The 23,591-nt window shown below is 43.9% G+C and overlaps 3 protein-coding genes across 10 annotated transcripts in view; 1 reads left to right on the forward strand and 2 right to left on the reverse strand.

The window, feature by feature from the left end:
- Positions 1-11,956, reverse strand: part of ankfy1 (ankyrin repeat and FYVE domain containing 1) — a 34,136-nt gene extending 22,180 nt beyond the window's left edge. The window contains exons 1-10 of one of the 3 annotated variants that reach the window (XM_090188869.1): positions 11,471-11,839; positions 10,584-10,636; positions 9,823-10,039; positions 9,340-9,458; positions 8,988-9,123; positions 8,599-8,722; positions 4,957-5,106; positions 3,317-3,482; positions 802-1,006; positions 262-330 (exon numbers count right to left, since the gene is read on the reverse strand). In XM_090188869.1, the coding sequence (XP_090044995.1) occupies positions 262-330; positions 802-1,006; positions 3,317-3,482; positions 4,957-5,106; positions 8,599-8,722; positions 8,988-9,123; positions 9,340-9,458; positions 9,823-9,983 (1,130 nt within the window). In that variant the 5' untranslated portion in view covers positions 9,984-10,039; positions 10,584-10,636; positions 11,471-11,839. Of the gene's footprint in view, positions 1-261; positions 331-801; positions 1,007-3,316; positions 3,483-4,956; positions 5,107-8,598; positions 8,723-8,987; positions 9,124-9,339; positions 9,459-9,822; positions 10,040-10,583; positions 10,637-11,470 lie in introns of all 3 variants that reach the window. The other 2 variants (XM_090188868.1, XM_021617406.3) reach the window with 2 other exon arrangements.
- A 1,679-nt stretch (positions 11,957-13,635) lies between these two features.
- On the reverse strand, positions 13,636-23,396 carry LOC110533316 (ubiquitin-conjugating enzyme E2 G1). Its single transcript, XM_036989624.2, has 6 exons — positions 23,118-23,396; positions 16,539-16,641; positions 16,081-16,178; positions 15,659-15,837; positions 15,272-15,394; positions 13,636-15,076 (listed from the first exon to the last, which is right to left on the reverse strand). The coding sequence occupies exons 1-5, from the start codon at positions 23,161-23,163 to the stop codon at positions 15,308-15,310; spliced, it is 513 nt and encodes a 170-aa protein (XP_036845519.1). The 5' UTR covers positions 23,164-23,396; the 3' UTR covers positions 13,636-15,076; positions 15,272-15,307.
- spns3 (SPNS lysolipid transporter 3, sphingosine-1-phosphate (putative)) overlaps positions 21,690-23,591 on the forward strand; it is a 32,160-nt gene continuing 30,258 nt past the window's right edge. For all 6 annotated transcript variants that reach the window (XR_016484097.1, XM_021617410.3, XM_021617413.3 and 3 more), the window contains exon 1: positions 21,690-21,940. The gene's annotated coding sequence lies outside the window, so the exon portion shown is untranslated. The remainder of the gene's footprint in view (positions 21,941-23,591) is intronic.

The raw sequence follows: 23,591 nt of genomic DNA on the forward strand, positions 1-23,591 counted from the left end.
GTGTTTTTAAAAATCAGGTCAACGGCTTAGTGTTTAGTAAAGGGTTTCCTGTTTTTTAATGTCATTTTTAAAAATTGATTTACCTTTATTTAACTAGGCAAGTCAGTTAAGAACAAATTCTTATTTTCAATGACGGCCTAGGAGCAGTGGGTTAACTGCCTCGTTCAGGGGCAGAACAACAGATTTGTACCTTGTCAGCTCGGGGGTTTGAACTTGCAACCTTTCGGTTACTAGTCCAACGCTCCAACCGTTTTAACTCACTGTTTGCACTGCAGGAGCTGGTTGAACACAGGCTCGTTCCCCGACACCACCGCTTCATGCAAAGGAGTTCTGGGGAAACAAAAAGATCAATATATATATAGCGCTACAGTATTGGGACAATTAGAAGAAGAAAAAAACTCAGGTAACTCACACACAAACAGATCAAAACATTCAGCAGGGGTGAAAGCAGACTAACTGCCACGACTGAAACTTCAGTCGATCTCAGATCCATTTGTCTGGGGCCAAGTTAACCTCTCCTTTCGTGTCAGAAGTCCTGACCCTCATGCTTTTAGGGAAAGGGGATTTATTTTGTACACGGTCAAACTCGCAGTTTAATACCATTCCAGTCCTTTTCAATATTGGAAATCAAATCAAATCAAATAATCCATATGTCGGAAGAGAGCTTTAACCCCCGTGGAACTAAATATAGATTAGAGGCCGATTTCAAGTTAAAGAACAAATCCAAAAACATTTGAATAGAGTTTTGTTATATATATATATAACACCAGATGAGGTCATTGAATCAGGATGCCCACCCACCTTCCCTTGCTGTTCTGCATGTTGGGGTTGGCCCCTGTCTTGAGCAGAACCTCAGCGATGTGGGCCATGCCACTCATCACGTCCCCAGAGTGCTTCCTGGGACTGAAGGAACACACCAGGTGCAGGGGGGTCTCCACCGCGCCGACCGTGGCCGCGTTCACCTGGGCCGAGTGGCGGATCAGGAAAGTGGAGGCAAACTCGTCACCTGTGGGGGCGGCGGGAGAGAAGATAGGGATGAGTGGAGGGGGAAACATGATCTACATCTCCATTCAATGACTGGTTATGTAAAGGTCACAGGAGGCTGGTGAGGCAAGGAAGGCAAACACGGAAACCATGTGTTCAATACTATTCCACTCCAGCCACTACTATGAGCCCGTCCTCCAAAATTAAGTTTCCACCAGCCACCTGTGGCACAGGTGCTGTAGTGCACATGTGTGGAGAATCAGAACACACACTGGGGCATGCCTTAACCTCAGCACGCTTTATCTCTAGCCCAGCGTTGATAGGGAGGGTTGTGTTATTGTCTCTAGCCCAGCGTTGATAGGGAGGGTTGTGTTATTGTCTCTAGCCCAGCGTTGATAGGGAGGGTTGTGTTATCATCTCTAGCCCAGCGTTGATAGGGAGGGTTGTGTTATCGTCTCTAGCCCAGCGTTGATAGGGAGGGTTGTGTTATCGTCTCTAGCCCAGCGTTGAGAGGGAGGGTTGTGTTATCGTCTCTAGCCCAGCGTTGATAGGGAGGGTTGTGTTATTGTCTCTAGCCCAGCGTTGATAGGGAGGGTTGTGTTATTGTCGCTAGCCCAGCGTTGATAGGGAGGGTTGTGTTATAGTCGCTAGCCCAGCGTTGATAGGGAGGGTTGTGTTATAGTCTCTAGCCCAGCGTTGATAGGGAGGGTTGTGTTATTGTCTCTAGCCCAGCGTTGATAGGGAGGGTTGTGTTATTGTCTCTAGCCCAGCGTTGATAGGGAGGGTTGTGTTATTGTCTCTAGCCCAGCGTTGATAGGGAGGGTTGTGTTATTGTCTCTAGCCCAGCGTTGATAGGGAGGATTGTGTTATTGTCTCTAGCCCAGCGTTGATAGGGAGGGTTGTGTTATTGTCTCTAGCCCAGCGTTGATAGGGAGGGTTGTGTTATCGTCTCTAGCCCAGCGTTGATAGGGAGGGTTGTGTTATAGTCTCTAGCCCAGCGTTGATAGGGAGGGTTGTGTTATTGTCTCTAGGCCAGAGTTGAGCCTGAAGGGAACACTAAAATAACACAACCTAGATCTAAATGAATGAAATATTCTTATTAAATAATTTTCTTTACATAGTTGAATGTGCTGACAACAAAATCAAACAAAAATGATCAATGGAAATAAAATTGTATCAACCCATGGAGGTCTGGATTTGGAGTCACACTCAAAATTAAAGTGGAAAACCACACTACAGGCTGATCCAACTTTGATGTAATGTCCTTAAAACAAGTCAAAATGAGGCTCAGTAGTGTGTGTGGCCTCCACGTGCCTGTATGACCTGACTACAACGCCTGGGCATGCTCCTGATGAGGTGGCGGATTGTCTCCTGAGGGATCTCCTCCCAGACCTGGACTAAATCATCTGCCAACTCCTGGACAGTCTGTGGTGCAACGTGGCATTGGTGGATGGAGCGAGACATGATGTCCCAGATGTGCTCAATTGGATTCAGGTCTGGGGAACGGGCGGGCCAGTTCATCTGTGAAGAGCACAGGGCGCCAGTGGCGAATTTGCCAATCTTGGTGTTCTCTGGCAAATGCCAAACGTCCTGCACGGTGTTGGGCTGTAAGCACAACCCCCACCTGTGGACGTCGGGCCTTCATACCACCCTCATGGAGTCTGTTTCTGACCGTTTGAGCAGACACATGCACATTTGTGGCCTGTTAGAGGTCATTTTGCAGGGCTCTGGCAGTGCTCCTCCTGCTCCTCCTTGCACAAAGGCGGAGGTAGTGGTCCTGCTGCTGGGTTGTTGCCCTCCTACGGCCTCCTCCACGTCTCCTGATGTACTGGCCTGTCTCCTGGTAGCGCCTCCATGCTCTGGACACTACGCTGACAGACAACAAACCTTCTTGCCACAGCTCGCATTGATGTGCCATCCTGGATGAGCTGCACTACCTGAGCTTGTGTGGGTTGTACACACACAAGCTGTGTGGGTTGTAGACTCCGTCTCATGCTACCACTAGAGTGAAAGCACCGCCAGCATTCAAAAGTGACCAAAACATCAGCCAGGAAGCATCGGAACTGAGAAGTGGTCTGTGGTCACCACCTGCAGAACCACTCCTTTATTGGGGGTGTCTTGCTAATTGCCTATAATTTCCACCTGTTGTCTATTCCATTTACACAACAGCATGTGAAATTTATTGTCAATCAGTGTTGCTTCCTAAGTGGACAGTTTGATTTCACAGAAGTGTGATTGACTTGGAGTTACATTGTGTCATTTAAGTGTCCCCTTTATTTTTTTGAGCAGTGTAGTACATGACATACTGTAGGGAATGTGCGGCGCCCCCTACCTCTTTGGATGGCTTTGTGCAGAAGGCTCCAACCACTCTGGTCAACCATGTCCACATCTGCCTTGTTGTTGACCAGCGTTGTGGCGATACTCTCCAGTTTACCAGACAGAGCCAGGTCCATGGCCAAGTCCCCATTGTTGTCCAGTTCATTCAGCTTCCCAGGCAACTAGGGATGTGGAGAATAGAAGAACATGTATTCTACACTACACTGAACAAAAATATCAACACAACATATAAAGTGTTGGTTCCATGTTTCATGAGCTGAAATAAAAGATCCCAGAAATGTTCCATATGCACACAAAGCTTATTTCGCTCAAATTTTGAGCACAGATTTGTTAACATCCCTGTTAGTGAGCATTTCTCCTTTGCCAATATAATCAATCCACCTGACAGGTGTGGCATATCAAAAAGCTGATTAAACAGCATTATCATTACACAGGTGCACCTTGTGCCGAGGACAATATAAGGCCACTCTAAAATGTGCAGTTCTGTCACACAACACAATGCCACAGATGTCTCAAGTTGAGGGTGTGTGCAATTGGCATGCTGACTGTAGCAATGTCAACCAGAACTGTTGCCAGAGAATTTAATGTTCATCTCTCTACAATAAGCCGCCTTCAGCATCGTTTTAGAGAATTTGGCAGTACGTCCAATCGGCGTCACTACCGCAGACCACGTGTAACCACGCCAGCCCAGGACCGCCACATCCGGCTTCTTCACCTGCGGGATCGTCTGCAACCAGCCACTCGGACAGATGAAGAAAAACTGTTGGTTCGAACAACCAAAGACATTCTGCACCAACTGTCAGAAACCGTCTCAGGGAAGCTCATATGATTGCTTGTCGACCTCACCAGGGTATTGACCTGACAATGGCACTTTGAGATGCACAGAGAAACCGTGACGAGATCCCGAGGCCCATTGTCGTGCCATTCATTCGCTGCCATCACCTCATGTTTCAGCATGATAATGCACGGCCCCATGTCGCAAGGATCTGTACACAATTCCTGGAAGCTGAAAAATTTCCCAGTTCTTCCATGGCCTGCATACTCACCAGACAGGTTACCCATTGAGCTGGTTTGGGATGCTCTGGATTGACGCGAAAAACAGCGCGTTCCAGTTCCCACCAATATCCAGCAACTTTACACAGCCGTTGAAGAGGAGTGGGACAACATTCCACAGGCCACAATCAACAGCCTTGATCGACTCAATGTGAAGGAGATGTGTCGTGCTGCATGAGGCAAATGGTGGTCACACCAGATACTGACTGGTTTTCTGATCCACGCCCCTACTGTTTTGTTTTGTTTAAGATATCTTTGACCAACAGACGAATATCTGTATTCCCAGTAACTTGAAATCCATAGATTAGGGACTAATACGTTTATTTCAATTAACTGATTTCCTTATATGAACTGTAACTCAGTCAAATCTTTGAAATTGTTTCATGTAATATTTTTTGTTCAGTGTAGATAGAAAGACATCTAGTTAGCTTCTCAAAACTGATCTGTCATCAGCACCCAACAGACTCTGAATTCAGGCCCTGCTCCAGATGAGATAACAGGATATTGGTCTTCAGCGAAACCCGTTACACTGAACATACTTAGGGTTGCCGCCGAGGCAAACGTGTGTAAGTGGTCGCTCACCTGCGAGTCCATCTCAATGAGGTAGAGGAAGACCACGTCTTCCCTCTCGACCTTGATGGCTTTGTGAAGTGGGAACTCCGTTTTAGACTTAATCATCTTGTAGAGCAGCGGAGCACTCATAGTGCTGAAGTCCTCTTTCCTCAGGTCATCCTGTCGAGAGAAAGATTAAAAATACAATTAAAATGTAATGCTCTGTCATCTAGGTTATAGAAATATTAGTTTCTAGAACAGACATTCCCATTAAAAAGGTGGTCTTAAGGAGGGGTCTTGTCCCATCTAGTACGTCTAGATGGTGTTACATTACGACAGTAAGACCCACTAATAATTTTATCAAAATAGTTTAACGTGCTTTTTTTTTGTTGTTGCAATAATTCAAGACTTTATATTATATGATATTTTGTCTTTGTTGTTGTGAACGGCAGGGGGAGGGGCTTGGTGTTGGTGTGGAAAGGTGCACAGGGCACAGAGCATGGGAGGAGGGGCTTGGTGTTGGTGTGGAAAGGTGCACAGGGCACAGAGCATGGGAGGAGGGGCTTGGTGTAGAAAGGTGCACAGCACACAGAGCATGGGAGGAGGGGCTTGGTGTTGGTGTGGAAAGGTGCACAGGGCACAGAGCATGGGAGGAGGGGCTTGGTGTAGAAAGGTGCACAGCACACAGAGCATGGGAGGAGGGGCTTGGTGTAGAAAGGTGCACAGGGCACAGAGCATGGGAGGAGGGGCTTGGTGTAGAAAGGTGCACAGGGCACAGAGCATGGGAGGAGGGGCTTGGTGTTGGTGTGGAAAGGTGCACAGGGCACAGAGCATGGGAGGAGGGGCTTGGTGTTGGTGTGGAAAGGTGCACAGGGCACAGAGCATGGGAGGAGGGGCTTGGTGTAGAAAGGTGCACAGCACACAGAGCATGGGAGGAGGGGCTTGGTGTTGGTGTGGAAAGGTGCACAGGGCACAGAGCATGGGAGGAGGGGCTTGGTGTAGAAAGGTGCACAGCACACAGAGCATGGGAGGAGGGGCTTGGTGTAGAAAGGTGCACAGGGCACAGAGCATGGGAGGAGGGGCTTGGTGTAGAAAGGTGCACAGGGCACAGAGCATGGGAGGAGGCTTGGTGTCAAAGCACAGAAGGAGCGAAGGAGACGAGACCAAAACACAGATAACAGAGATAAAAACATAAATGAATAAAAACCTAGATTTTTGCGATACAGTGTTAAGGTGTAAAATAGTCATTTTGAACATTGCACTAATACATCCCAGTTAATTTGATATATCACCCAGCCCTAGTTGTCTGTCTTTAATGAAAACACTTCGAGGGTGTCAAATTGTATTCCTATTGAAATGAGATCCATCTCCTCCTCACTCCAAACCTCTAATCAAAGTCTCTGCCAGAGTAGTAAAGGTAGAATGACACAACAGATTGAGCAGCAGCACTAAAAGCAGTCGGTCGGTCAGTCAGTCAGGTGGCTGAAGATGACCAGACATTTCCTAAGTCCTGGTCATAAACGTAACCTTGAGAATCACGGGGCTCCAGAAGACGAGCGAAGGGATTTACGAGGTTATAAAACGAAGGGTTTTCTTGACACAGCAGGGCGAGAGAAAAGAGAGATAACTCCAGTCTGGGCTCAGGACTAAAAGACAAGGTGTATTACCCCCAGAGACTGGACAAATGGATACAGAACAGAGGACTTGTTTCCATGGGGAACGTAGTGATACCTTCCAGAGATTCAGCTGCTGGGAACAACTGATACATTATTGAATGCAATCGTTTCCATTGAAGGCGTTTTAAAATATATTTATCTTTAGATGAGGACAGTTAAGGAGACAGTATAATCCTGTCTACAGTTGGGACAGTCAGTGTAGTGTTTATCCTATATTCATTTAGCAGCAGAGGCCCAAAATATAATGTCATTTTTTTATATAGATATATACACAGGGCACTAAACATTATGAACACCTGCTCTTTCCATGACATAGACCAGGGGAAAGTAGGGCTGGGCGATATAGCCAAAATATATCACGGTATTTTTTATTTTTTTTAAATACAATTAAAATATGGATGGTATTTGACAGGATTTTTAGTTTTTGAATTATAAAAGCTCTACATTTGCTTTATGGATAGTGAGTGATCCTAGGGTGCTTTATGAGTAGTGAGTGATCCCAGGGTGCTTTATGGGTAGTGAGTGATCCCAGGGTGCTTTATGGGTAGTTTATGGGTAGGGCACACTCCAACACTAAGACATCATTTACAGATAGCCAGGGGCACACTCCAACACTAAGACATCATTTACAGATAGCCAGGGGCACACTCCAACACTCAGACATCATTTACAGATAGCCAGGGGAACACTCCAACACTCCGACATCATTTACAGATAGCCAGGGGCACACTCCAACACTCAGACATCATTTACAGATAGCCAGGGGGCACACTCAGACATCATTTACAGATAGCCAGGGGCACACTCCAACACTAAGACATCATTTACAGATAGCCAGGGGCACACTCCAACACTCAGACATCATTTACAGATAGCCAGGGGCACACTCCAACACTAAGACATAATTTACAGATAGCCAGGGGCACACTCCAACACTCAGACATCATTTACAGATAGCCAGGGGCACACTCCAACACTAAGACATCATTTACAGATAGCCAGGGGCACACTCCAACACTCAGACATCATTTACAGATAGCCAGGGGCACACTCCAACACTCAGACATCATTTACAGATAGCCAGGGGCACACTCCAACACTCAGACATCATTTACAGATAGCCAGGGGCACACTCCAACACTCAGACATCATTTACAGATAGCCAGGGGCACACTCCAACACTCAGACATCATTTACAAACAAAGCATGTGTGTTTAGTGAGTCCTCCAGATCAGAGGCAGTAGGGATGACCAGGGATGTTCTCTTGATAAGTGTGTGAATTGGACCATTTTCCTGTCCTGCTAAGCATTCAAAATGTAACGAGTACTTTTAGGTGTCAGGGAAAATGTGTGGAGTAAAAAGTACTGTATTTTCTTTAGGAATGCAGTGAAGTAAAAGTATAAGTTGTCAAAAAAACTAGTAAAGTAGAGATACCAACAAACAAAAAACTTCAGTAGTACTTTAAAGTATTTTTACTTGAGTACTTTACAACACTGCTCAATTGAGATAATTTCCACACTGCCACATAGGGCTGCACGATAGGCAAATAATCTAGGACTTATTTTTAACCAAATGTTGCAATTGTGATTTGACTTGCGAATTCGAGCAAAACTGTTGGAATCATGGAAATACAAAGACTATTCTACTTATATAGTTAGAATTTAATAGTGGGCACTTTGAATACAGTGTCGTTTGAGATGACAACGAATTAAAATGCCAGGGACGAGTTAATGTGACAGGGTAGGAACTAAAGTGTTGATAAGTGATTCCTAGGGGACTCTATAAGCTTTTGCATGTTCTCTTAGCTACTTCATTCATGTAGCTAACATATTCTTCTTTGATTTGGAAGATACTGGTGCACAAACAACATGCTGATTTAGGTCTACACCATCACTGGTATTATCAGGCTTTATTTGCTAGCTACGTTTGCTCTTACTCAGTACATTTATTAGCTAGCTAATAACAGAGAACAGTCAGTTGGACAGCGGAGACTCACCCAGTGGCTGGCGATGATCTCTCCACAGTAGTTCATGAGGGTTGTGGCATCCAGCTCCTCGGCCGTCTGGTAGAACCGGATACAGTTTCTCACGTTCACAGATGACATCACCCCTTTCTCACACCTTTTCCAAGAGAACAAAAAAGCAATATTTGAGGACATTGACGTCAATGGGAGATATTGTACAATGCATTCATAGCCTAGAAGATAGGAAAACACAAAGAGCATAGAGGAACTGTGAGTTTTAGATGACAGTCGGTAACAGTGCAGTCACCAACTAATCTACAAACCGTAACGAGTAGTCATCTACGAGGCAAGGTCATCAGCGACTGAGCAGAACTGATTCTCTCAAACACGGACAGTGTGTGTGTCAGGCAGCCCCTGCCTACCTCTCTCGAAGCAGCTGCAGTTGGAAGCGGTTGGCCAGCTTCATCAGGTCGATGAGGAAGGCATCGTCCTCGCTGAGCTCCAGGTTGTCTGTGTAGGCCCAGCGCAACATTGCCATGGCAACCTCCGGTTTGGCATCTGGAACACCCAGCATGGTCGAAAAGACAGTGTTAACGACCCAGAGTGGAATGAAATGTAACTTTACTTAACTGTAGCTACACTGCTTTTAATGCATTTGTTGGAAGACAGTTTGTAGAGCATTTTCCAAAAAACAGTGGACTCGTCTATTTTCTTAGGGTACATTCTGGGGCATTGTGACCGATAGCGTGACAGCAGGGAGGATGCTCAACTCACCAGACAGGTCCAGTTCTGAGGTGGAGGCCAGGTTGGCCAGGCTCCAGGCATCACTGCGAGCAGCCAGGACAAACTTGTGAGCGTTGAGTGTCATCTCTCCAACCGTCACCTTCAGATCACTACAAACATGGCAACAGTCACAACACAAGTGAGAAAGAATATAGCCCATGTCCATAACTACAGTAACTAGGTGTTTCATATATTTTCCCAGGACTTCAGTAGAAAGCTGTGAATCGTAGAATATGAGACCTTGGTATAACCACCCGAAATAATTGATAATTGGGTGTCATTGAACAATGAATATGACATCAATTCATAAAACAATGAATATCACATCAAGTGCAATTTTCCCTTTTCTTGGCTTTTCCACATTAAGAAAGAAAAAAAAAACCCAGCTGGTCCTCTTTCTGACTGTAACCATGGCAACAGCACACGTTGCTGCATACATTATATCACACCTCTTCCCCTTCCTGTTCCCCTCACCTGTACTGGTCCTGCTGGTAGAGCTGGGCCACGATGTCAAGCAGACGGCTGATGAAGGTGTCTCCTGCCCCGGTTCCGAAGGTGTTGGTGGAGCCCTGGCCGGAGGTTTGAGCAGCCAGCACGGCACATCGCCTCTCTGTGTCAGCCAGCTTCTGCTGCATCTTCACATACTCCTGCCTCAGCAAGGCTAGGTGCTTCTGCAGCTTGGCCACCTCCTCTGTCGCACAGAGAGAGGGAAGAGACAGAGTGAGTTGAGAGGTAGAGAGGCAAATGGAAGAGGTGAAGAGAACAGGGAAGCGAGTAGAGAGCCTTATGCTGGATTAGGGTTGCATTAAGCACATTCTGGCTCACAATGCTTTGTGTTGTTTGTCCAGATTAGGAAATTAACCAAAATAGACGTTGTACAAACAAACAGTAAAACTAACCCGTCTAATTTTCTCTTACTATAGTAACCCAAATGAGAGTTGTATTGTTTCAAGGATGCCTAGTATTTCTCCAGGCAGGTTCCTGCCTAGATATAAGCTAGGGATGTTTCTCTTTAAAGATTATTACGTGTCAGAGCCCACTCAACCCAGGAGTGCACATAACTTCCCGCTTCCATTTCCTTCCCATTTCTGCTAACATTTGAGTGAAGACTGAATGCTGAGGCAGCACATAACTTTGCCCTCCCACGGGTCAGAGGGTTAACTAGCTGACTGGCTATAGCTTCATATACAGTCATTGGGCTATTGTCATGGGGAAGGGACGGCTGCCAGTACCACCTGATCAACGGCCACAGGAAAGGATCACTGCTGCAACAGCAAGATAGGCTGAGCTGTTTAACGAAAAAACAGTTTCAGGGTCACATATATTACCACAGTGCAACTTATTGTCACACTTCATTCATAACGTTCCATTCATTTTGAAAAGGGATATGATTGCCAATGTTGTGCATGTTATAAGCGTCTTACCTTCAACTCAGCACCTTTTAGACATCTTTAAAATAAACTTTATAGGACCAATAAAAAAATATAGCTTTCTCTAAGTGTCCACAGCACTTGGGACCACAATGGAAGAGTGACAAGCTTACGCAATCTAGCTAGTGAGAAATGATTGACTGACTTGAAAAAAAAAAAAGGGAAATACTAAACGAAATCAATGCATGCAACAGTTAAAAGGCAGCACACACACCAACTGGTATATCATTATAATTTATACCGAGTAATTAGCAAGCTAGTACTGTAGGCCTACTCTACATTCACTCTTCGATGAGGCTGCAACGAGACACAGCTGAATGTAAACATGTTTAAACTGGCTGTAGTCACAACTAAACAACACATGATCGAGGCACTGACAGTGCTGTCAAAGCAAGCAAATTAACCAATTCATCTTGACTGAAGCCAAATTGATACATCACACTCGTCAAACACTCAAACATTTTCGCTAGTTACAAGAAAAATACGTGCTCAATGACAACAGCAATTTTGCATTTGGTTACAATGCTTAATTTCAACTATCTAGCATGGTACTGTAGCCAAAGTTAGCTAACTAACGGTACATTGTAACATTATAATGCTCATCATAAAAATGAACCCGTTCTCGGGTCGATTTGCTAAGTTACAAAAATAATAACGTTGACTAATATCAAATGGTCGCGTGGAATAATCACCTTCCTTATGCATTCTGCGTTAGTAAATTCTGCTTTCTTTAGTTACCAATCCCGTTCATTGAGTCCAACCACCCGGCGTATTAAGTGGCTAGCCTGCTAAACTAGCCAACGTTTAGTTGCCTTCTCCGCCCAACCCAACAACATACCACCCGACGAGCTAGTGAGTTGCAAGTGAAAATTAGCAACTAACTGTACAAGACGAAGGGGAGACAGTCGTTTATGTTTTTATAACATTGCAAATCCCAATTAAATCAAATACAGTATAGCCATTAAAATAATGTATTTAATTCGAGTCTTAGAAAGAAAGGGCGTAAAAAAAAATTTTCAACAAATCAGTCACATACCCTCAGCCATGATGGTTCCGTGGCTTTTTGGTTTGGTATCGCGAGATCACAGAGCTGAAAGTAGGCGGTGACAATAAATTCTCTATTCGACAGGTGTACCAGCATCTTTCCGAAGTTGCCTTGAAAAGTAAGTGGCATCTTTGACTGATATGCATTGTGAAATAATACACTAAGAAGTTTCCAAATCTGTATTGACTGCGTACATCTACCTTGCATATTGTTTCAGATCAATGAGAATGCATGCATTAGGTACGTGTGTTTAGCTATACCTACATGTTATTATGAATGATCTTCATAATAATTTGGGATTGGTTGAAAAGCGTGAGACATTTGCTGGGCATAAGGTTAAGTGGTACTTGCATTGTCTAGACTGGAGCCTGTTCTTGGCACAGATCCCCGAAACCTGCTTTTCTGAGATCTCTGCCCAGCCAGCAGTTCATGTGGGGAAAGGGAATAAGTCTGTGGCAATCGCAACACCTCACATTGTGTGAAAGTGATACTTGGCTTTCTTCTGAATATGAGAAACTACTAACACACACACTATTCCCACATTTGTGCCAAGTGACAGTATTCAATTGTTTATTGTTAATGATATCAATGAGTCACAGATACTTGCTAAATCTAGCTTAATGTGTTGTGTGACAACTACATGATACACTATGTATACAAAAGTATGTAGACACCCCTTCAAATTAGTGGATTCGGCTATTTCAGCCACACCTGTTGCTGACAGGTGTATAAAATTGAGCCCACCGCCATGCAATCTCCATAGACAAACATTGGCAGTAGAATGGCTTAACTGAAGAGCTGTGACTTTCAACGTGGCGCCATCATAGTCAGTTCGTCAATTTTTTGCCCTGCTAGAGCTGTCCTGGTCAACTGTAAGTGCTGTTATGGTGAAGTGGAAATGTCTAGGAGCAACAACGGCTCAGTTGCGAAGTGGTAGACCACACAAGCTCACAGAACTGGACCGCCGAATGCTGAAGCTCGTAAAAATCATCTGTCCTCGGTTACAAAACTCACTACATTGGAGGCAATGTCAGCACAAGAACTGTTAATATGGAGCTTCATGAATTGGGTTTCCGTGGCCGAGCAGCCGCACACAAGCCTAAAATACCATGTGCAATGCCAAGCGTCGGCTGGAGTGGTGTAAAGCTCGCCACCATTGGACTCTGGAACAGTAGAAACGCGTTCTCTGGAGTGACGAATCACACGTCACCATCTGGCAGTCCCACAAACAAATCTGGGTTTGGCAGATGCCAGGAGAACACTACCTACCCGAATGCATAGTGCCAACTGTAAAGTTTGGTGGAGGAGGAATAATGGTTTGGCTTGGCCCCTTAGTTCAAGTGAAGGAAAATCTTAACATTCTAAACGATTCTGTGCTTCCAACTTTGTGGCAACAGTTTGGGGAAGGTCCTTTTCCTATTTAAGCATAACAATGCCCCCCCATCAACAAAGCGAGGTCCATACAGAAATGGTTTGTCGAGATTGATGTAGAAGAACTTGACTGGCCTACACAGAGTCCTGACCTCAACCCCATTGAACACATTTGGGATGAATTGGAGTTTCTGAATGCGAGGCAGGCCTAATCGCCCAACATCAGCGCACAACTTCATTAATGCTCTAGTGGCTGAACGGAAGCAAGTCCTCGAAGGACCAAGTTTGGGATACCCTGACCTAGGGGTTCAGACACCACATGATACACATGAGAACATGCTAGGAAGTAAGATCATGTGTGTAACAAAGAAGTACATGTCTGGTAATATGACAAAACATTGTACATATAATTTTCATTAAAATAAAACACCCCAACAATTATTGGAGGGGGAATCATACTTTAGAAGAACTCACTACACAAGGTGACAATTTTCATACGTGAAAAATATACATCAGAATTTTGTCTTTGTACATTAGGCAAGTAAACTGCAATAGTCCATCAGAGCCAGAATAAAATCAAACACCAGGGGGGGGGGGAAGAGAGGAAGGGAAAATAAAACATGGCACAAACATACATTTTAAATCAAAACCCAGACACTACTACCAGCATGGAAACCTAACGTTAAAGCATGCATAACAAATCCTACCTATGACACCACACAAAGGAAACCAAGTGTTGTAAATTCATCTGTTTCATCAAGGTGACTCTTAAGAGAAATAGCTCCCCTAAATCTCATCAGAATATTAAAAACAAATATAAGACCGTACACCACACATCTGGGGAAGGCTATTGCTACACCAAATGGTTACCAATATGTTTGATTATACATTGTACTGGTGTGAAGGGTTATAAAATAACACTTAAGCGGTTAACAATTTCTCTTGACTTCTCTGAAACTAACTCTGGTTCAATACAGGGTGCAATTGCCAAGCAATTTAATAGGAGGCACTTTTTGAAAAATGTATAATTAAAAACCTAACTACGAGCTCAATTTGTGAATGCATGACTTGTAATGGCTATGTCCATCTCCAAAGAAACACACCTGAACTTGACAAATGAGGTATGTGATCAATTCGGGGTACATGTGCATCATGATAGGGGAAGTTCCTAATGGTGTTAAAAATCCAAAATAAAGACTTGCCTCTAAACTTATTCATATTTTAAAATGGTGAATTTTCCTGAAGTGCTAAGGGTGAAGAAACCTAACATGACAAGCATGCTACAGAATGTGTCTATTCTAGTGCACCCTCTGCCATAAATGCCATTTTGGCCCGATATTCCGGTCATTCTAGAACCCGAACTCCGCTGTTCTCCAATAGTGGGATTCTACAACAGCATCGCATTCTTACCATTCTGCCTTCTTCAAGGCTTCCTGTCCATCAAAGCAACCTGTAACATACCTACACTAATACACACTAGAGTGGATGTTGAACGGGGAAGAGGACTAAAAACGTCAATAACTCACAGGGCTCAAATTCTACCTACAGAAGCACTACTTATTTGGTACTATGTGTCTTGCTGGATGGGTAGGAACAGTTTATATATTATCCAGTTTTAGGTCTGTGCTATATACAGATCTTTACAATCTCTTCCTGAAAAGTTCATAGACTTAAAAAAAAAAAGTGTTATTCATCTTCTGTTTTGTTGTTTTCGAGTTGGCACTTGTGTGGCAGTTTTCGGTCAGCATGTGGCAACAGCTGTTAAGTTCTATTGCAGCCTATTGTTGCCAGACGGTTTCTGCCAAATGCAATGAAGACGAGCCTGGCAATCGGGTAGCAGAGTGCAGGAAAACAGTGCCATGTTGTTTCTCAAATTGGAGACCTGTGGAAGACAAAAACTTGAAACATTGATATACTGTAATACACTTCCAGTAGAGTGTCTTCAGAAAATGCAACAGGTACGAACAAAAGTGTGAACAGTTGGATAAGTGACTCAGAGATGCAGTATAATCACATTGGGACCTCTTCAAAACTACAAGACATGACTTGTGAAAGACCAAAAGTCCACTATTCTTACCCTGAAAAAGTGAAGCTAGACGCAGCTTGATAAAATTCACTCAAAGGCAGTCTCTTGGCTCTTTCTTACACAACGGGCCACTTTCCTTTTAAATTCCCCATGTCGGTCTTCCCTCCACTCTTTCTGCAGGGGGAATCAAAGGTGCAAAAACATTTAAGTTCAAAGATGATGACAGTTCTGCTCTCCACAAAAATACAAATTTGATGTTAGAGAACCTGCAACATTCAGAATATATTCAGAATTATGTGCACTAAAAAGAGACAGAATCGAAATCCCCATTTACTCCTTTTGTCCTAAACAACAATCCACTGATTGTCTATGTATAAAGAACTAATCCGTGGGAGCTTAAACCAGTGATTTGGCCCCTCGGGTGAAAATGAGACTCACTGCAGCGTCGACATTGGCAGGCGAGTCTCCGTTCGGGTCCGCCAACATAGAGATAACACTAATCATGATGGTTTCCACCGTGTGGATGGGCAGCCAGCGCTCCTCAGGCTTCTCGTAGCCGTACTTATCCTCACCAGGCTCGTGTAAAATAGATATACATACGGCACCGTTCTTGTCAACTGCAAACAGGACAACAGACATGAAATTAGACTTGTGTTCTATTGAAACCTTTCATGTAAACATCCATTTATTGATGTGTGTGTAAACAAGGATTTTGGTGCATTCCATAAAAGTCTTTACTTTAATGAGAAACACAACTGATCCTCCAGAGGGATAGCTGACATTTCCCAAACAGTAAACCCCCCCCCCCCCCCCGAGGAGAAAAAAAAAAAAAACACCCAGTACAATTGACCCATACTTACCATTAGGGTGCCATATATCTGTGATAAATGTCATTTTAGGTGGCCTGAGAGGGTAGTCTTTGGGAAACGTGAGGTGTGCTTTGAACACACCACCTTCACTGTGAACAGGAAGGCAGAGAGAAATGCCAGTCGTTATGGTCCAATAGCAGGGGGGGTTGGGTAAGATCTAGACATTTTGACAGACAACTGTTGTACATGACATATACATTAGTGGTGCTCTCGGGTTGACTCATAACCCGCAGTCCCCATGGTTATGGGGAGTTAGGTCTACTGCATTTTCTCCCTGGTCCCTAAACGTCTTTGCTTCGAGATTGAAGCAGCAGAGAAAACAGATGGGTTGTTAGCGATAGCTGAACCGCGCACCACTAAAATACATACCCACATACAAATACTCCCCAGCTGACTCATCAACCCATCCGCACAGCAAACTCAGAGTGGAACTGGGCTGGCAGACTTACTAGCATGTGTCTGGTGGGCCGATGATTAAGACTTCCCATCTGTAGAGGTCGTTATCGTCTATCAAACCTGCTGAGAATCCCTCCACTGGGTTCTTATTGAGCTCTGCGAAATCAAGAGAACATTTTAACAGTTTTTTTCCCATCCGAAATACACACAAAAAAATATAGTAGTGTCTCTACGGTGATGTTTGACAGTGCTGTTCTACGGTGCTGTTTGACAGTGCTGTTCTACAGTGATGTTTGACAGTGCTGTTCTACGGTGATGTTTGACAGTGCTGTTCTACGGTGATGTTTGACAGTGCTGTTCTACGGTGATGTTTGACAGTGCTGTTCTACGGTGATGTTTGACAGTGCTGTTCTACGGTGCTGTTCTACGGTGATGTTTGACAGTGCTGTTCTACGGTGATGTTTGACAGTGCTGTTCTACGGTGATGTTTGACAGTGCTGTTCTACGGTGATGTTCTACAGTGCTGTTTGACAGTGCTGTTCTACAGTGATGTTTGACAGTGCTGTTCTACAGTGATGTTCTACAGTGCTGTTTGACAGTGCTGTTCTACAGTGATGTTTGACAGTGCTGTTCTACGGTGATGTTTGACAGTGCTGTTCTACGGTGATGTTCTACAGTGCTGTTCTACGGTGATGTTCTACAGTGCTGTTTGACAGTGCTGTTCTACAGTGCTGTTTGACAGTGCTGTTCTAAAGTGATGTTTGACAGTGCTGTTCTACAGTGATGTTTGACAGTGCTGTTCTACGGTGATGTTTGACAGTGATGTTCTACAGTGATGTTCTACAGTGCTGTTCTACGGTGATGTTTGACAGTGCTGTTCTACGGTGATGTTTGACAGTGCTGTTCTACAGTGCTGTTTGACAGTGATGTTCTGCGGTGCTGTTTGACAGTGATGTTCTACGGTGCTGTTTGACAGTGATGTTCTACGGTGATGTTTGACAGTGATGTTCTACGGTGATGTTTGACAGTGTTGTTCTACGGTGATGTTTGACAGTGCTGTTCTACGGTGATGTTTGACAGTGATGTTTGACAGTGATGTTTGACGGTGCTGTTCTACGGTGATGTTTGACAGTGATGTTCTACGGTGATGTTTGACAGTGATGTTTGACGGTGCTGTTTGACAGTGATGTTTGACAGTGATGTTTGACAGTGATGTTCTACGGTGATGTTTGACAGTGATGTTTGACGGTGCTGTTCTACGGTGATGTTTGAGAGTGATGTTCTACGGTGATGTTTGACAGTGATGTTCTACGGTGATGTTTGACAGTGATGTTTGACGGTGCTGTTCTACGGTGATGTTTGACAGTGATGTTCTACGGTGCTGTTTGACAGTGATGTTTGACGGTGCTGTTCTACGGTGATGTTTGACAGTGATGTTCTACGGTGCTGTTTGACAGTGCTGTTCTACGGTGATGTTTGACAGTGCTGTTCTACGGTGATGTTTGACAGTGCTGTTCTACGGTGATGTTTGACGGTGCTGTTCTACGGTGATGTTTGACAGTGATGTTTGACGGTGCTGTTCTACGGTGATGTTTGACGGTGCTGTTCTACGGTGATGTTCTACAGTGCTGTTCTACGGTGATGTTCAACGGTGATGTTTGACAGTGCTGTTTGACAGTGCTGTTCTACGGTGATGTTTGACAGTGATGTTTGACGGTGCTGTTCTACGGTGATGTTCTACAGTGCTGTTCTACGGTGATGTTCTACAGTGCTGTTTGACAGTGCTGTTCTACGGTGATGTTTGACAGTGCTGTTCTACAGTGCTGTTCTACGGTGATGTTCTACAGTGCTGTTCTACGGTGATGTTCTACAGTGCTGTTCTACGGTGATGTTCTACAGTGCTGTTTGACAGTGATGTTCTACGGTGATGTTTGACAGTGCTGTTCTACGGTGATGTTCTACGGTGATGTTCTACGGTGATGTTCTACAGTGCTGTTCTACGGTGATGTTCTACAGTGCTGTTCTACGGTGATGTTCTACAGTGCTGTTTGACAGTGATGTTCTACGGTGATGTTTGACAGTGCTGTTCTACGGTGATGTTCTACGGTGATGTTCTACAGTGCTGTTCTACGGTGATGTTCTACAGTGCTGTTTGACAGTGATGTTCTACGGTGATGTTTGACAGTGCTGTTCTACGGTGATGTTTGACAGTGCTGTTCTACGGTGATGTTTGACAGTGCTGTTTGACAGTGCTGTTCTACGGTGATGTTCTACGGTGATGTTTGACAGTGCTGTTCTACGGTGATGTTCTACAGTGCTGTTCTACGGTGATGTTCTACAGTGCTGTTTGACAGTGCTGTTCTACGGTGCTGTTTTACGGTGCTGTTTGACAGTGCTGTTCTACGGTGATGTTCTACAGTGCTGTTCTACGGTGATGTTCTACAGTGCTGTTTGACAGTGCTGTTCTACGGGGGGTGAGCGACTATTACTACGACTGCTGTTAATGGGGGGTGAGCGACTTACTACGACTGCTGTTACTGGGGGTGAGCGGCTATTACTACGACTGCTGTTACTGGGGGGTGAGCGACTATTACTACGACTGCTGTTACTGGGGGGTGAGCGACTTACTACGACTGCTGTTACTGGGGGGTGAGCGACTATTACTACGACTGCTGTTACTGGGGGGTGAGCGGCTATTACTACGACTGCTGTTACTGGGGGGTGAGCGACTTACTACGACTGCTGTTACTGGGGGGTGAGCGACTTACTACGACTGCTGTTACTGGGGGGGAGCGACTATTACTACGACTGCTGTTAATGGGGGGTGAGCGACTTACTACGACTGCTGTTACTGGGGGGTGAGCGGCTATTACTACGACTGCTGTTACTGGGGGGTGAGCGACTTACTACGACTGCTGTTACTGGGGGGTGAGCGGCTATTACTACGACTGCTGTTACTGGGGGGTGAGCGGCTATTACTACGACTGCTGTTACTGGGGGGTGAGCGGCTATTACTACGACTGCTGTTACTGGGGGGTGAGCGACTTACTACGACTGCTGTTACTGGGGGGTGAGCGGCTATTACTACGACTGCTGTTACTGGGGGGGAGCGACTATTACTACGACTGCTGTTAATGGTGGTGAGTGACTACGACTAATAATGGGGGTGAGCGAGGAGTCAAAGGAAAACTGATGTAGTACCAATGATGTGTATAAACCCTGGACTGACAGGGGCGCTGTATTGAAGCCAAAAGGGTAGCAATCTTGGCACTCAATTTAAAAAATATATATTTTTGAAGCTCTAGTAATGCATTTATTAACGTCTACACTAGTTTTTGCTATGTTTGTTCTATCCCAGACACCATACTGCATACTTTAAAACTACAATATGTGAGCTAAATATACAAATAAAAATATATTTAAAAAAAAATATTTAAAGCATTTTATTTTGAGAGTAGTAATGTTACTGTCCCCACCACAATAGAAAATATGTAATTGTGTCCGTGAAACATTTAATTGAAATACTGTAAAACTCCATTTCTAGAGGACTGCTATCCTACTAAGGTGTACCAATATGGCCGACTAGTGGCTTCAAAGCCAATCACTGGCCAATACATAGCATCAGCAATCCAGGGTTTATATACAGTACTAGTCAAAAGTTTGGAAACACCTACTCATTCAAGGGTTTATCTTAATGTTTTACTATTTTCTACATTGTAGAATAATAGTGAAGACATCAAAACTATGAAATAACAGATATGGAATCATGTAGTAACCCCAAAAAAAGTATTATACAAAATGTATTTTATATTTGAGATTCTTCAAAATAGCCACCCTTTGCCTTGATGACAGCTTTGCACACTCTTGGCATTCTCTCGACCAGCTTCATGAGGTAGTCACCTGGAAAGCATTTCAATTAACAGGTGCCCCTTGTTAATTTGTGGAATTTCTTTCCTTCTTAATGAGTTTGAGCCAATCAGTTGTGTTGTGACAAGGTAGGGGTGGTATACAGAAGATGGCCCTATTTGGTAACAGACCAAGTCCATATTATGGCAAGAACAGCTCAAATAAGAGAAACAACAGCCCATCATTACTTTAAGACATGAAGATCAGTCAATGCGAAAACATTAAAGAACTTTTAAAGTTTCTTCAAGTGAAGTCGCAAAAACCATCAAGCGCTATGATGAAACTGGCTCTCATGAGGACCGCCACAGGAAAGGAAGACCCAGAGTTACCTCTGCTGCAGGATAAGTTCATTAGAGTTAAATACACCTCAGATTGCAGCCCAGATAAATGCTTCAGAGTTCAAGTAAGACACATCAACTGTTCAGAGGAGACTGTGTAAATCTGGCCTTCATGGTCAAATTGCTACAACAACAAAAAAATCAACTACTAAAAGGACAATAAAACGAGCCAAGAAACACAAGCAATGGACATTAGAACCGTGGAAATCTGTCCTTTGGTTTGATGAGTCCAAATGTGAAATTTTTGGTTCCAACCGCCGTGTCTTTGTGAGTCACAGAGTAGGTGAACGGATGATCTTCACATGTGTGGTTCCCACCATGAGACATGAAGGAGGTGGTGTGATGGTGCTTTGCTGGTGACACTGTGTGATTTATTTAGAATTCAAGGCACACTTAACCAGCATGGCTACTACAGCATTCTGCAGTCATACACCATCCCATCTGGTTTGTGCTTAGTGGGACTATCATTTGTTTTTTTAACAGGACAATGACCCAACACATCTGCAGGCTGTGTAAGGGCTATTTGCCCAAGAAGGAGAGTGATGGAGTGCTGCATCTGGCCTCCGCAATCACCCGATCTCAACCCAATTGAGATGGTGTGGGATGAGTTGGACCACAGAGTGAAGGAAAAGCAGTCAACAAGTGCTCAGCATATGTGGGAACGCCTTCAAAACTGTTGGAAAAGCATTCCTCGTGAAGCTGGTTGAGAGAATGTCAAGAGTGTGCAAAGCTGTCATCAAGGCAAAGGGTGGCTACTTTGAAGAATATCAAATATACATATAGTTTGATTTAACACTTTTTGATTCAGTGTTTATTCATTGTCTTTATGTCTTAATTATTTTTACAATGTGGAAAATAGTCAAAACTAAAACCTTTTAATGAGTAGATGTGTTCAAACTTTTGACTGGTAGTGCACGTTATGAAGTAGTACATCCCCTTTGAACAGCAACCCTGGCGATCATGTTTAGGGCCAGCGAAGGCCACTGGAACACAGCCACATGGGGCTTCAGATTGAGCTGTTCTCAGCTGAGAAACATTGGCAAGGTGCAGTAATAGCCAACGATAAAGTGTAACTCAGACTACATCGGGTCACTGTCAGTAGCTACGAGGAAACAGACGGTGGTTGTATTTTACGAACGTTTTAATGAAAAGTATGGATTACAGCAAACAAATTAAGGCACACCGCTACGGAGTTTCAACAGATGTACACGGTAAGGGTTTAAATTTCGACCTTCGGCGACTCGATGTAGTCGGAGATACAGTCCACACACACACGTCTCCGCTCAACTTTATTGAAGTCAAGTACATCGTGGAGTTTAATTGTACTTGGCTAGAGGCAGCAGTATGTTTATGCATGTCTGTCTAGCTTTTACATGTGTATGAAAAAGGAAATAAAATAGCCCATGATTTCACCATGCTATTGTACACAATTTATTTCTATATCCCCCTTCAACATAAAACATTAACAATATAAACATGGTATCTATCACTCTGAACAGGTAATTGAAGTTTGACAGACAGCCATATTAGGCTAACTAGGTACATTTCTGAATGTACACCAGGCACCTCGGTTATTTGCGGTAGCTAGCGAGCTACAATGCGTCAATCCAGGAAATCGGTGGCGTGCAGGGATTATGCCATGCCTAGTTAACCAGACATTATGCTGCCCTTTACTGTCAAGAGACAACTTGTTCTGCATGGAGGGAAAAACTATATATAAACGGGTGGTTCAGAAACTCCTGCACGGCCCTTAATTTAAAAATCAAGCTGCCAGCTGTCCAATGACCACCGACTGGTAGTTGACGCGTGTCTGATAACGTTGAGTTAGAAATCGACATCACGTTCAAAACAAAGGGGTGGGATATTACACACGTTACGTTTAGCTTGCTATCTAGTTAGCTTAGCTAAAGTTGAACCATATAAACGTGAACGTTATCCCCAAACATACACGTGGATGGCTAGCCACCGAACGACTAAATATTACCCCAAACTTGGTGGAAAGATAGAAAATAGTGTAGCGATGTTAGTTAAATTACTGCCAACTGTAACGTTAGTTCGCTGCCACTGGTTAGCTAACGTGAGATGATTTAGCTTAACGTTGACACAACAAGGGAGGATATTTAAAGACCACATATTTTATTTGACTCGCTATATTCAACTATCAAAATGAAGTAAGCCAAGATGTGACATTTCACACCATATACACGATAGTAGTTAGATTGGATAAAAGTAAAAGCCGAAACAAAGATTTTACGTGGGCCAAATGAGATGGATTAAGCTAACGTTAGCTAGCATAGCAACACGACCAGCGGAAAAAAAAAGAAACCGTTTATAACTAAGTATAACGTTTTAAATGAGTTGACGTTAGCCACCAGTTTTATAAATTACCTGCCAGCTGTCTCCTGAGTAACAGTGCTGCCTGAGGCTCCGTCATGTTTGTTTTTTTAACAACTTGGATTACAAAATGACAAATGTTAATATTGCTTGGTGAGAGAATTAGCTAGCTATCTATTTTCAATAAATAACGACAGCGCCGGTGCAGTTCTTCTTCTTCGGTATAACAGCAGTCCGTAAACAAACGTTAACGGTGCATGCCACCACCTACTGTGCTGGAGTGTGTGATTAATCCCGGTCTACAATTCTTCTTCATCTTCTTTGATGAGGTTTAACGGCGGTTGGCTTCCAATAAATGTTACAATAGCGCCACATACTAGACTGGAGTATAACTCCCTTACACTTTGCTTGAAAATAATTATAATTATAAATCCTCCTACTTAATTTAGTACTTCTAAGAAAAATAAAAGTAAAAAGAGCCCTACTAACTTCTAATAGACCCTCCCCCCGTCCCAGAAAAAAAATACA

Source organism: Oncorhynchus mykiss, chromosome 10, assembly GCF_057628025.1.
Source record: "Oncorhynchus mykiss isolate SJ-2025 chromosome 10, ASM5762802v1, whole genome shotgun sequence".
NCBI classification, from domain to species: Eukaryota; Metazoa; Chordata; class Actinopteri; order Salmoniformes; family Salmonidae; genus Oncorhynchus; species Oncorhynchus mykiss.